Source organism: Gavialis gangeticus, unplaced genomic scaffold (genome assembly GCF_001723915.1).
Source record: "Gavialis gangeticus isolate Ggan-Ray unplaced genomic scaffold, GavGan_comp1, whole genome shotgun sequence".
In the NCBI taxonomy this organism is placed as follows: domain Eukaryota; kingdom Metazoa; phylum Chordata; order Crocodylia; family Gavialidae; genus Gavialis; species Gavialis gangeticus.
Genome location: NW_017729025.1, coordinates 154,658,603 through 154,672,788, shown reverse-complemented (window position 1 = coordinate 154,672,788; position 14,186 = coordinate 154,658,603). Strand labels below are relative to the sequence as shown.

General features: G+C 42.2%; 1 protein-coding gene across 1 annotated transcript in view; it reads left to right on the top strand.

Annotated features, from left to right (window-relative positions):
- Window positions 1-14,186, top strand: part of LRRC56 (leucine rich repeat containing 56) — a 136,120-nt gene that overhangs the window by 81,154 nt on the left and 40,780 nt on the right. Inside the window, exons 5-6 of the mRNA XM_019519812.1 lie at window positions 9,186-9,282; window positions 9,684-9,881. Coding sequence (XP_019375357.1) covers window positions 9,186-9,282; window positions 9,684-9,881 — 295 coding nt within the window. The remainder of the gene's footprint in view (window positions 1-9,185; window positions 9,283-9,683; window positions 9,882-14,186) is intronic.

Below are 14,186 nucleotides of genomic sequence, written 5' to 3'. Positions count from 1 at the left end.
TGTTTTTTTTTTTTTTTTTTTTTTCATATGACGAAGTTAGTTGAAGTGAGTGGAACTCAGTAAAAAGCAGCTAACATTTAATTATTAATACTCCATTACCTGTTAAAAGACTACAAAGTAGCTACAATGACAAGTAATTTTAATGATCAAAAGGAAATTAACACAAAATTACATGTACCCTGCCCACGCATACATATATTCATGTGTTAGAGAACTGTTATTCCTCACTCCAGGTACATCAGCTTTGATCAAGCTAATTATTCTTCTCTGGGTTTTTTGACAGCAAATGAAGATGAGAACATTTGAAATTATGGCTATATTGCAGAGACTTCTACTCCACAATGCATGTTAACTTTATTTAACCAGACTAAAACTCTTGAAGTAATTTAAACATCATTTTGAGTCTTTACAAAAGCCTGCAGCTAGGCTCAGCTTCTCTGGTGTTTTCTTTTGAAACAACATTTAATCAGTTAGTTTTGATAAGCAAATGTTTAAATCAAATGGGGTATGATCTGATTTGGAAAACAAAGTCCTTACAAATGATTTTGCAAGTCCTTAGTCCTGGTTGCTACCATGGGTACACTGGTGGCAATTGCTTTTAAGGATCCATAATATGTGAATATTCCACAAATGGAAAATTAATAGGAGCAGCTCTGAGATGCAGTTGCATAGGTTGATTATACCTTGGCAAGCATCCTGTACTTCCACTGGCTTCTGCTGAGCCATCCCAGCTTACTAAAAGATGCCTCTGGAGTTCATCTCTGAAAGACAGATTCTTGAGGTGAAATGTTGGTCCGCAGAAATGAATGGGAGTTTTGTCTTTGATATTATAGAGGTTAGGATGTCTTCTCTGGCAGGCAGAGGTGTGTCTAGCTGTGTTGTTCACAGCAGTTGTTTCTACAGATTAGTTTAAGTATTCTGACAGATTAAAGCCTGCGGGTGCATTCAAAAACACTCCAAATCAGGACAACATGTGCTCAAAACAAGGAAGTACTTTCAGCAGTGAGGTTTACAGGAGAAAAACCTTCTGAAGAGAAAATGGATAGTCATTGCAGACCTTGGGCTAGATTCTCTGCTGCAGTCAAGCTGTTTAGTCACTGGAGTCCCTGGATACTACAGCCAGCTTTGTACACACCCTCTCCCTGCTTCTAGTTTAGGAGATGTGTTGGTGAGTTGGGACTGAGCCAAGGTGCACAGACCTCTGATTGCTGGCTGCTGTGGCAACTCCTTGCAAGCTCCGGTCCATGAATCTGGAAGATGAAATGTCCCAATGCAGAAGGGGCTGGCATAGGAGTAGGTGCTATTCCCAGCTCTGCCATTGACCTATTTTGTAGCATTGAAAAAGCCACTTTTAATCTCTGGGGCCCAGTTTCCCCATCAATAACATGAAAAATGTTAATACAATCCATAGATAAAAGCATTATGCAATCCTGAATGTCTGAAAAGCAAAACTCTGTGAAATGTTTTTGTAAGGAAAACCACCAGTGACATCAACACTGCAGGCCAGTTGGAAAACAGTCTTGAGTTAGTATGAAGGTTGCCTGAAAATCCTGTTGAAAAAGGTTCAGCAAAGTAACACTGTGCCTCAAAGACCCCTAGCAACAAACAATAACTTCGTTTTGGCAGTGAAATGGAAATCCTGCATTTGCATGTCAAAGGGAGCGATGGAAATAGGATGTCACACAATATGCCTGTTACTAAACATAAACCTTTTGTTAGAGGCAAGCTTTCAATTCCAACACTGGTGACTTCAGTACAGATGTGCTATTTTCAATCCATACATTTAAAAATAACTTGGCGAGGCCTTTTCTCAGTTTTCAGAGTCTATGATAACACTGCTAAACAAGGTTAGAAATGCTTGTGATGAACTAGGTGCATCTCTCAAGGTAAAATGGGGACAAAATCCTGAAGCATTATAGTGGCATAGATTTTCAGCATAACAGCAGACTTTTTGATAGCCAAAGGTTAGGGTTTATTCCTCATTGCCTACACCTTGGGCAATTATTTATGACTGCAAATTGGGTGCAAAATCCTGATGGTAACATGTTACAACAATGGGTTTCAGGTGCAGGTGACTAGGAAGTACAATGTAAAGGAAAACCAAGCACACATTGTACAGGATACTGCTAATTACAAGGGTGTTTCAAAAAGTAAATAAACATTTTGTGTACAATGATCATTTCCTGGACCACATAGTTTCTCTACATAGTCATGAATGATGGATGCATTCAACAATGCCGCCATCTTTCCTTACTGCTGTGTAGTTTCCCACTGGGCATGTCTACACATGCATTAATGTGCTTTTCCTAATGTGCATTAAATGTAGTACCTCCAATTTGAGGTACTAAATAAATGCGCATTAGGCTGCCCTAATGTGCAATACCAAAAGCACATGATTTTTTAAGTGGCGCTTAATGCGCAGTAGCCTATTTTACTGCTCATTAGTGTAAATTACATGGTTTTTTACATGACACTTTAAGTCGCAGCAAAATAGGCTACTGTGCATCAAAGTGCACCTATGGACACACCCACTTGGTTGCATACATGGAGCATGACCAGCAATTTTGATGTTAGCTTCTGAAACCCCCTTATATAATTAAAGGGCAAACAAAATATGCAGTAAGATTTTAATTCTGCAGTCAGATCTGTGTGGACAGATCTTTGTAGATATTTAGAGCCTCTTTGATGGCAAAGGAACACTGCCAGCACATAAGGGCATAACCCTGTATCTCCTTGTGGAGCTGAGATCTGTGTCATAGGTTTAACAAAGTAAGGAGAACACACACACACACACCCACACACACACCCCCACACACACTCCCCGGTGTACAATTTTCAGCCTTTTATGGCCATCTGAGAGAACAATAGAACTATTATATAACCTTCCCATTTGAGCATATGTTATTGATTTAAGTAAGGTTCAGACTTTAAAAGTTTTTGCTGCTGATTGCCAGAATTACCATATTGACTTGCATACTACACCTATTTTTCCCCCAAAAATCAGCCCCCCAAAATTAGGGTGCATGTCTTAAGTGGGGAAGCTGATTTTTTTTTCCCAGAAGAGAATCACCTTTCCTTGATTTCCTCCCACAGTAGCAGTGGCATTTCTAGTTAGGTAGCTGAGTCAATTAACTTAATGGCTTACTGTTCACTCCACAAGTGTTAATAATTCTCTCTCCTTTTGAATGATCTTCATTTTCCATTAATCAAGCTAACTTTCTTCTGGCAGTTTTTCTATCTTTTAGCTACTTTGGGGCACTCTCTTCCTATTTCATAGCCTTGGAGCATTTTAGCTCTTTTCAAAAGCATAGATCCACCCCTAAAGACTAGTGTTCCATGATAGCTAGGGTTTCAGCTTTGGTTAAGCAGGAAAGGGAGGGTGAGCAAGATGAAGATTAGTTTCTGTTCTTGCTCTTTGCAGCCATGACTTTGGAAAAATCTCTTTTTTATGTTGCTTTCCCCAAAACAAGGTGTGAGCCTTATTTGGAGGTACATGGTATTTGAGACAATATGGTATCTCTACAACTAACCCATTGTATCCTGAAGTGCAGATCGTTGTTAGTACTCTATGCCCCTAAATAAATCCAAGTTGAGCTCTATAGATCAGGGAGGTGATTACTGCAAGCCAATATTTTAAAATACTGAAAATTGGCTTGTTAGTATATTCATCCTTAGGTTGAACTCTAAAATTTAAGAGAACATCAATCTCAAATATGTTAGAAGTCTCACACATGAGGATTCAGTGAGCAATATGCTTGCAATTTGATTGACTTAGATGTTTTGTGTTTTAGATGGATGAGACTGATCAGACGGTCAAACGTGGAGAAAATCAGAGCACAGATTTTGCACAGTTCTATTTGTTTGCTTTTATGAATAGTGCTGTATTGAATTCCTCAATTCCTGTGAATAAGGCAAAGTGTGTGTGTGCACATGTGCATGCCGCGCGCGCGCGCACACACACACACACACACACACACTTTGGTTTCTTAGCAGAAGTTTTTGTGTATTGAATAGTAAACAGCACAATTCAGAATGCAGTTCATCCTTGCCAAACAAACATGCCCAGTAGCCTGTATGAGAAATAATTTGCTTCTAAAAGGTGTTGGTGTGACAGCCCTAGGGACTGTTGTCCCTTGTTCATGAATGTAACAGGTACAGTGTGTGCAGCAGCAGGAGTGCCAGCTTCCCACACAACCCTTCCAGAGTCTTATAAGTGGTTCTTCCAAGGCGGATTTAAGTACCTTGGCCTTTTTGCTAAGAATGCCAACAAACGTATGAATCAGTGTCACCTGTGGCAGTCAGGACAGTTGTCCACTAGGAACAGGGTGTCCATTAGAAATATGGACAGGGTGTGGTGGCCCATGGCAAGGTAGTCTCATCCTCCCAGGTCCTGCTATTTGTTGCACATCCCTAAGAGTTGTCTTTTGGTGGGTGCCTGTTCACTTAGTGTCATGTCACCAACTCTCTTCACTACAGCTCTTATCTGTCATGTTTCCTTGCTGTCAAAAGCCTTTTTGTGGAACTCAGTTTTCACACAGGCCTCATATTACTCAGTAATTAGGGTTAGCAGCTGGCCCGAAGAATTTACATAAATTACAAGCCCTTTGGGACAAGAACTGCCCTTTCCTTATGTTTCTGTGTTGTACCTAGCCCAACCGAACTCTGATTGCTATCTCTAAATACTCAACATACTCTTTAATCTCATTATCTTCATAAGCACTGTGTTTCCTAATAAAAATTTGGGGGTCTGGTGTCACACTCAAATTATTGTGGTAATGATTTTTTCCCTCCTAATAAATTTTGATTAGAATGCAGTTTATCCTTTTTCCAGATGAATTGCCATTATTCAGGTTGAGTTTGCTAAAATAAATTAAAACAAACACACACGGCAATCAAGACATGCTCATGCCTTTCCCAGGAGTCTCTAACCCCCTGAAAGGTGTACATTCCAAGTGGAGCAGGTCCCAGAGGAAGCACTCCTATCTCTGACAAGCTTTTAACTTAATGTCCAAACAGCCAAAAATAATGTAGCACTATAGAGGTGCAGGTGCACACCATTGTCTTGTCAGGGGCAGTTTACTCTGCAACATTCTCCATGGGAATTACTGTGCATTATTTAATAGGAGAATTTCTCTGATTTAACTCGCATGCGCGTCTTATTGCAAACACAATTCAAACCCTTCCAAGTGCTCCTTTTGTTAGCCCAGAAATAAAATATTTGCAGATGTGCCTTGCTACTACAGCCTCTCAGACTGTAGACTGTTGTGGGAATAAGATAAAAATTACCTTGGCCAAATTCTGAGCTGCAGGTAACACGACCTCAAGGCATTCATTAGAATTCTCCTTGAGTCTCATTGTTCTGCAGGTCAAAAAAGGGAGAAAGTGCAGTGGTCAACCCCCTTCTGATCCTGAATCATTCCCTGGTATCTTTCTATTTTCAGGTCTGCATGGAGGGAATGGTGTAGACTCCCTTACTGTTGTCTAGTACTGCTTTTATGTTTAGGGTGTTCCCCAAAGAGCCAGTTAGCACGGTTTTATGTTCCCCTTGCAGAGCAGAGCAGGGAATGCTATCAGGATGAATGCTGTAAAATGATTAGCTAAGATTCTCCTACCTTATAATGAGGTCTTTATTTTTTAAATTAGAGGTCATCTTTGCAGCTTTGTATAGTCAATATTAGTCTATATGTAGACATATTTAGGTTAACACAGAGTGTTTTCAATGCCAGTGGAAACATTTTAGGAATAAAACACTATAAGCCTGTATGTCCAAAGCATTGCAGCATTTGGCAGTGTATTGAGCACAAGAGTATGAGACATAGGACATGAGCTCCGTTTCTTTTCTCAGGCCAGTTCTGATCTCATTAGTTTTGAAGACTGGTTCTGGCATATCCCAGAGTGAGTGCTAGAAGAACTGGGTCTGTTGGCTATAAAAGAGAGTGAAAATGCTTTCTCAGCTCTCATTTTCTAGCATGAATTGCGGAAAATAAGTTAGATTTTTAATTTTTTTCAAAGTTAGGAACTTTTTTTAGAGTCATTTTATTTTAATCAGTGTCTTCTTAAGGCTGTCTCAACACTAAGAAAATGCACTAGGTCTGGGTAGCGTTTCTTAGCTAGCACAGCGTTATACATAATTTAGCATCTACTATGAATGCTAGATTAACCATGACTAGCTAACACATTATTGAATGAGTGCCCTTGACACATCAGAGGCAAAATCATGTTTCAAGTTGTTCACATTGGGGATGATGAAGCTCTGTGGATATGCTGGATCCTGTTAGTGTAGAAGAGCAGGGCTCTAACTAAAGACATGGTCGTTTTCCCCTAGATCTGTGTCTAAAAGTACAATTTAATTAATATATTATTTTATCTCAGCATCCATCATCTTAATTCAGGGTTGTCCTTTGAATGACACACTCCAAAGGAAAGCACAAGACAGAAAAAAGCTTACTTTGTTCATCATGAAAATGTAGCAAAGCATTAGGTTAAGAGTGTTTGCAGTTTGGCCTGTCACTGTAACAAATGGAGAATGCAACAGAAGTTCTGGCTTCAATAGCATGAAAATGGGACTGTTCCAGGTAACCATTTTTTATTCACCTGTTTCTTATGATGGAGGGAAAAGGAGATTTTCACACCAAAATAATGCAACCTATTTCTGAAAGGCTGATAAGTGCTTAAATGGGTCATGAAATGAGCAATGTGTTTTCTTTGTGCAAGTCATAACCAGTAGGGTTGACTTCATCAGAGTTTTGCTAAAGGCAGTGAGTGTTGTTTTACTTGGTGGCAGTTGCTTCATTTGTAATTTCACTGTGTCCTCATCCCCCTGCCCCCACTTCAAGTTTATAATAATACATTTCAGTAAATATTATGCTTGCTGTAGTCTTGCCATAAGGATGCCTTGGAATTACTGGTTGTTTAATTCAATACTATGTACAAAGAAAATGCTTGCTGTAATGTTTATATACAGATCCTGGGTGGTTGTAATGGGTCATTTGTGTCCCTTCTGGGTTCAGAAGGGAATGTGAGCTGGTGCTGCCCGACTGGCTAAATGTGGGGGGGAGCTCTCCTGTGGCTGCTGCTGTCACTGCCATCCACCACCCCACGCCACTGCCATGCACCACTTTCCCATGGCCAGTGGCGCATGTGGCTTCGTGGGCTCCTAATGGGTGGTGCACGATTGGCTGGGTGTGAGGTTTGTCAGCAGCCCATGGAGCCGCACATATGACTGGCTGTGGGAAATTGGGGCATGGCGGTAGTGGCAGTATGGGGTGGTGGCTCAGGGCAGTGGGTGGCAGCAGTGACTGCCGTGTGCAAGCCCCACCCCTGGCTCTGCATCTGGCTGCTGCCACCAGAAGAGGTACACTTCTTAAAAAAGGTTGAAAACCCCTGGATTAGATGACAAACACCCATGTACTCCAGCAAGTGAACAGCACCTGATGTTGCAAAGAGGTGAAAAATCCAAAGTCCATGCACTTCGTGCCTGACTTATGGAAACATTCCTTTCCAAGCCCAAATTTGACAGTCTGACACTGAGCTTGTGAATAAACCACCCGAGCCAGCCATCTAGTAAGAGCATTCTCTATACCAGCTCAGTGCATTAATCTAGTGTCGTCTTTCCCATGGTGGCCAATCTTTGATGCTAAGAGGGAGATAAAACATATATCAGAATTCATTTAACCAACTGTGCTTTTTGAAAAACCTTCATTCCTGACCCATGCAGGCAACTGGCCATAGTTCTCAAGCATGACATTTAGTATCTTCATGTAAAGCTGCAACTGTTATGAGCATACTGGGGGCAATGCAGGCACACTTATTTTGCCTTGACCTGTAAAGGAAGAGCCTGAACAGGAAGACTCACAGATTCACAGACTCCGATTAGAAGTGGCCCTTACAACCATCCCATCTGATGTCCTGCTGCCCTGCTGTGGAACTTCTCCCAGAAGCTGGATTAAAGCACATCCTGTAAAACAGGGGTACTCAACCCCTGGCAGCATGTCATCTAGCCTGCAGGGCTCACCATGGATCCAAAAATGTGGCTGCAGGGGAGCAGTGGCACCTCTCTTGCTGCCAAATTTCCAGACTGGTGGGGATCCCTGCAGGCAGAATAGCATGGCCCTATATGCTAATTTGGGAGCACAGGACAGCATGAGACACACAGGGCAGTATGAGGCCCAATCCCAGAACACACTGGGCTTGATCACAGGGTGCACATGTGAGAACAAAAGATTGGGCATCACTGTTGTAAAAAGATACCAAACCCCATTTCAAGGGCTTTAAATGAATGGGAACTTACTACCCTTGCTGGTAAACTGTTCTAACATTTAATTATCCAATGCTGGATTCCCTCTTCTCCAGAGGATGTCTTTGTTGTGGTGGGGAAAGCCTGGGTTGTGATACATGGGTCACTTTGGGGTATGGTAACACTTTATATTTAAGTATTATGCATGTCTGGTGTCATGTGACAGAGGACTGATGGTGCTGAAACACTGGGCTTGATGAACTGCTATTGTGCCTCAGGTAACTATCTACACTGGTAGTTAATCGGACAACTTGTGTGCACAAGGTTAAAACCATATGCTTAAGTATTTCCCTGGACTAGGGCCAGACTGTTTGGAACCAAGAGAATCAATCCCTAACTTATCTGCTACTAGGCCAATGGGATGGGAGAATAAAATCGGAAGGATTACCAGTTTCTGTTGATCCAAGCAGTATTATTAAATGAGATGATTCTTCCTTCTAGTTGCATAAAGTGTTGTATACAAAAAGATTGGCTTGTTAGTGTAGTTAAAACCAAGTGTAACAATTTGGATAGTATACATAGAATAAATGATGGAAATGGTCACGATATAAATACAACCATACAGAATTTATAGCTCTTATATAACTTTGAGTTACTGAAAAGTAACCAGGCGAAAATCGTTGGCAGAATTTAAACTACATTTCTTGAACTGGGAAGGCATTGCAATTTGAGAAGTAAACTGGGGAAGGCAGGAGGGGCAGGAAGAGACGGGAATAGGACAGTTCATTATACAACTTTATTCACTCTTTACCTCTGAGAGTCACCTGTTTTTCCATAATATTTCCAATTTACTGACGATCTAGGGCATGAAAGCATGTAGGGAAAATGAAAATGTTTCTTAAGTTTCTTTGTCCATTTAAATAAGAACCTGAATTGTTTCTCTTACAAGGGACCTTGGAACGACATTGTCCCATCTTCAAGTCCTATGGATGGCTCGTTGTGGGCTCACAGATTTGGATGGAATTTCTTCCTCCAGCTCTCTTAAGGTAAGGAAAGCTGTATCACTTCAAATTTTCCAGCATCCTCTTATAGGCTTGCTAAATTTAGCTCATAGTTCTCTTCCTATAATTATGCTGGTAGCCCTTTTCTTTTTATTCTTAAGGGACTTTGGGAGTTTGTGAAGACGCCAACATATTTATTTTTTGTTAGAACACTGGCCTATTTCTAAAAACACTTACTGTCAAGCACAGTACTCACTTCTGTCATAATCTTATTGACTTAAGTTGGCACTAGGAAACACCATGTCTGAGTGAGTTTTTGAGCCTTTTGATTGATTCTGTTCAGTTTTTACATTTATGTGATACCCCATAGCCCAAAAAATTTTAAGCAAACCTTTAATGTAATTTGGGCAAGACTGTGATGGATGTGCTCTGTTTACTCCTTTTAGGAACTCTATATCGCCTATAACCATATTTCTGACCTGAGCCAAGTGTGCTTGCTAGATCATCTTGAGATTCTGGACCTGGAAGGAAACAATATTGAAGACATTAACCAGATTCAGTACCTGGGACTTTGTAGCAAACTGAGTAGTCTCACAGTGGAGGGGAACCTTATTTGCCTGAAGCCAAGCCCAGAATCTTCAGAGGTAAAAAAATTGTTCAGACTCTGTGGGCGCATCTACACATTCATTAATGCGCCTTAGATACTGCATGTATTTAGTTTAGTATTTCTTTAATAAAGTACTAACTAAATTCGCAGTACCTGGAGTTACTGCGCAGTAGCACTGGTGCACAGTTATTTGGTGATGCTTACTGTGCATTAGCCTCATAACACTATATAGTAGGCTAGTAGCATGGGTTTTGCTGTTTCACGCTACTGCACAGTGTTATTAGGCCAATGCACAGTAAGTGTCTCGTGTAGATATGCCTCTTGTGTTGAATTTTGTACACACTTGTTTATCTTGAAGCGGTAAATCAGAAATTTATAGAAACACATCCACTGAGTAGTTATTAATCACGGGTGATGACAGAATAAGTCTTTTCCATCCATCGTTTGTATAGTTGTTTTTGAAAAAGGCACCTTTCTCATGATCACAAGACAGAATAGGGGCAGAAGTAACACCTATTCCTGGCCTCTTTCTTAATGTCTCCAAAGGACTGTTAATATTAGCAGGAACAGCTTTCATAAAACATTTCCTGCTACATATGAGTATGGGCATAATCTAGCTTAGCAAATAAATTGTTCTTACATGAATATTTCTCCCCCATGCTAGTGAACTCCTTCATGCAACTTCAGATCTTTCCCCATCTGCTCTAAGCTACATAGGGGTCACCAGAGAATAATTTTCTCCTGCTTACTAGCCAGCCAAGCCCTTTCCCTAGGTCACTAGGGAGCATGAAACAGACTTTTAAGCTGTTTATTTCTTTCAACCTCCATCACATTTTGGTGAAATTCTAATTTTTCTGCCCCCTCTGTTATATGGTCTGCCCAGGGTCCTCCCTGTCTCCAAGGCAACAGAGGTACCATGGCTCTGAGCCTGGGCTTATGAATGTTCCTGATATCCAGAATTCTCTGCTTCCATATATCATGCATGACAGACTCCAAATCTCCATTTATAGTAGTGTTCTTCAGGGAAGATTTTTCCCTATATGTCCTTCATTTTTTTCCCCTTGGTCTCAAAGCTTTTCTCTGAAAATTTCTATATTAAAAACATATTTTGGCTTTCTTAGGATGCTCTAAAGGACAGTGCCTTCTGTCCCCTCCACACTCAAAACATCCAGCAGGCCACACTCAGTTCTCAATGGGTATGGGTGCAAGTTCCATACCAAAGGAGTTAGGTAGGCCTTGGGAACCAAGATCCTCGGTGGCTGTACATGAGGCCCATGCCAACAGAGTTGAGCAGGCTGCCATGAAACTAGATCCCAGTCAGAGTGTAGGCAACGGCCATGCCACCAGAGTTGATCAGGTTGGAGGAAAGCCTGACTCTAATTAGTATGTGAGTGATGTTTTTGGTGAGACAGCTGAGCGGGCCGTATGGAAGCTCTCTTCACTGACATCAGATCAGAATCAGTGGGATGAAAAAAGGAGTATATTTTTCAAAGCTTCTCTGGCTTTCTTTTAGGCATGGAGCACAGCTTGCAGGGCAGGTATATAAGGAGGTTTCACTGAAGCCTTTTTAATATCTAAGGAAGCCTCCCCCACTAGCAACCAGCATACAGTGTAGTAATTAAGAGCCCCTTCCTAAGGGATGAGCCTACATACTTTCTTTCTCCAGCCACCAGGGATCCTACAGGACATCAGGGAGTGTCAGGGAGACAGGCAAGATATGTGTTTTCAGATAGCTGTTTTGATCTTCAATTTCCAGTTCCCCTTTAATTGGGCTTTTTAAGGGTTTTTTTCCTCAAGTCTAAGCAGATTTCCTGTCCAGTTAGAAGTGTTTCTCCCCTGCCCCTTCCTCTGACTTGAGGGTGAGCGCTTAGAAATAGGAGGTTTTAGATAGGGGGTGCTATATAACAGAATTTGCTCATTGCCATATGGCTATGCTTATTAACAGCTATTTGATCTTGCTTCTAGGGTAGCCTAGCCCTCAGTACAAATCCTAAACTTCATCGGGGGACAGTGGGGAACATTTTTTCCTCTAGATGATGTGTGCTTCCTATGTTATCAGCAGATGACTCTTTAGAAACACAGGGTGTCAATAACTGCTAGAGGTAGGCTTGTTCACATCCTGGACAGAAGCTCCTATGCCATTCTTTAGTGTACACCAAGAAGGAAAGAAAGACATACTCAAAACTGTGGGAATACAGTCCAGACTATCTAGCCCTTTAGTGCATCATAAATCATGTGAACCTATTTTCATTTAAGTCAACTGGAAAAGTAAAAGAAGGGCACATGAGAAAAAGAGGAATTTAGAGATGAAGACAATAGCTCCTTTTAATGCAAAGGTCTGTTTTATGGTTTCCATCCTCCACCACTGAGATTAAAGAACATTGAAGGAATAGGCCACAATGATTATAATCAACTTCTTATTAATCTAAAGGTCTTGGTTCTCAGACTTGATATAGGTGCTGATAGAATCACCTTTCTTAAACCGCAAATACACAGACACAAAACTTAGTGCAGGAGGAATCTATCGTAGACAAAAATCCAGCACTGTTTAGCTCAGTACCTGGGAAGCTGAGGTGAAGGAATTGCTGGCTCATTCTAAGGTGATAAATGCCCTCCTGGAGGGAATCTGGAAATGTTTACTCATCTCTTGAGCTTAATAGGATCCTAGAAAAGTAGGGCTGGAGGGGACCTTAGCAGGTCAGCCAGCCCAACTCCTGCTGAAGGCAGAAACATTCCTGTTTAAACCATCCAGACAAATGTTTGTCTAACCTACACTTAAACATTTCAAACAACAGAGATTCCACAAGCTATCTAGCTAATGTCCCAGTACTTAACCATTCTTGTACTGTATTTACTTGAATCCAAGAGGAGGCTTTTCCCCTCATTCAATATGCACTTGGAGCAGCCCTTTTAAACTTTCCAATGGTATTTTCAGCTTGGAAAACAGTTATTCTAGACAGTCTTCCTGAGGGGCAGTCCTAAATCCAGACTCAGAAAAGAGAGTTGTTTACCCCCTCGTTGCTATGGTAATGAGAAGTACCCCTGTGGCACCGGGCTTGGGTATGTCTGTACCAGGTTCATGGCATTCCTGGGAGTGCTGTTCAAGCATGCCTGTCCACCCAATCCCACTTGCCAAGTGCCAATCCTAGAAGCAAAGTTCTGAAGCCATCTTGAAAGCTAGGGGCAGACATTCAAAAGCCTGAGCCTGAATTAATTCAATCTTTGCAGGTTAGTTTAACCTGGCTAGGCTGAGCCGGTTCGTAACTGGACAGACATTCTCTCTGGACTGAGGAAATTCAGGCACATGTGGCAGTGGCTCAGGCTAGAAGCCAGGGGTCACTAGAACAGCCCTCCCTTCCCTACCAGAGTGCTGAGCAGAGGCAGGGTGTGACCAGGCCTGGGCAGGACCTCTGATTAGGGGGGTCTGCCTGCACCATCTCAGACTTTCCCCTGCTGGCTGCTGAAGGGGTGGGAGTGTTACTAGACCCCAGACCCCTGCTAGCACTCTGAGGCAAGGTGGGTGTGCAGTGAACACATCTGTTAATGATATGGAGCTTTTCAATCTCCCTCTCCCTGCTTCTTTATACTGTCTGCAGCAAACTGACAGGTGAGCAAGCCAGCAAGGGGCTGATAACAGTGATTATCACCTCATCAGCAAAACACTAGCCTCACTCCATTAGTTCAAACTCTGCATAGACTCATAGATTGTTAGGGGCTGAAAGGGACCTTGCAGATCATCAGGTCCAGCCCCCCCACTAGGCAGGAAGACAACTGGGGTTGGGTGACCCCAGCAAGGTGACTGTCGCATCTCCTCTTGAAAACCTCCAGGGTAGGTGACTGCACCACCTCTGGAGGGAGTTTATTCCACAGTCTAGACACCCTGACAGTGAAGGAGTTTTTCCTGCTATTAAGCCACCTTCTTAAACAGGCTTCCTCTCATACAGCTTACCATCTGACTAGTTGATTAGATTCAAAGAGCCTTAAGCAGGCACTGTCTTGTCTGCCTGTCCCAGTGAAATTGAAGACATGCACACAGACACCTCTCAACATTAGCTACCGTACCACATGCCTAGGGTCCATGGGGCTGGGGTCCATGCTGTGGTAGATGAGAGGGAGGTGGGGGAGGGATTCCTGCTTAAGCAGCAAGGGGGGATGGGGCAGGGGGAAGCCAGGCAGACCCTGCTGTGTCTGCAGTCTCTGCTGGAGCTGCAGTCAGGGAGCAGAGGGGAGAGGCTGGCTCTGCTATGGAGCAGAGAGCCCTGCTCAGCCCAGAGACCATGCTGGGATGCTGAGGGAGCCTGGTTTATCTTAAACCAGCAAGGAGTCTGGGACAGACATTGCA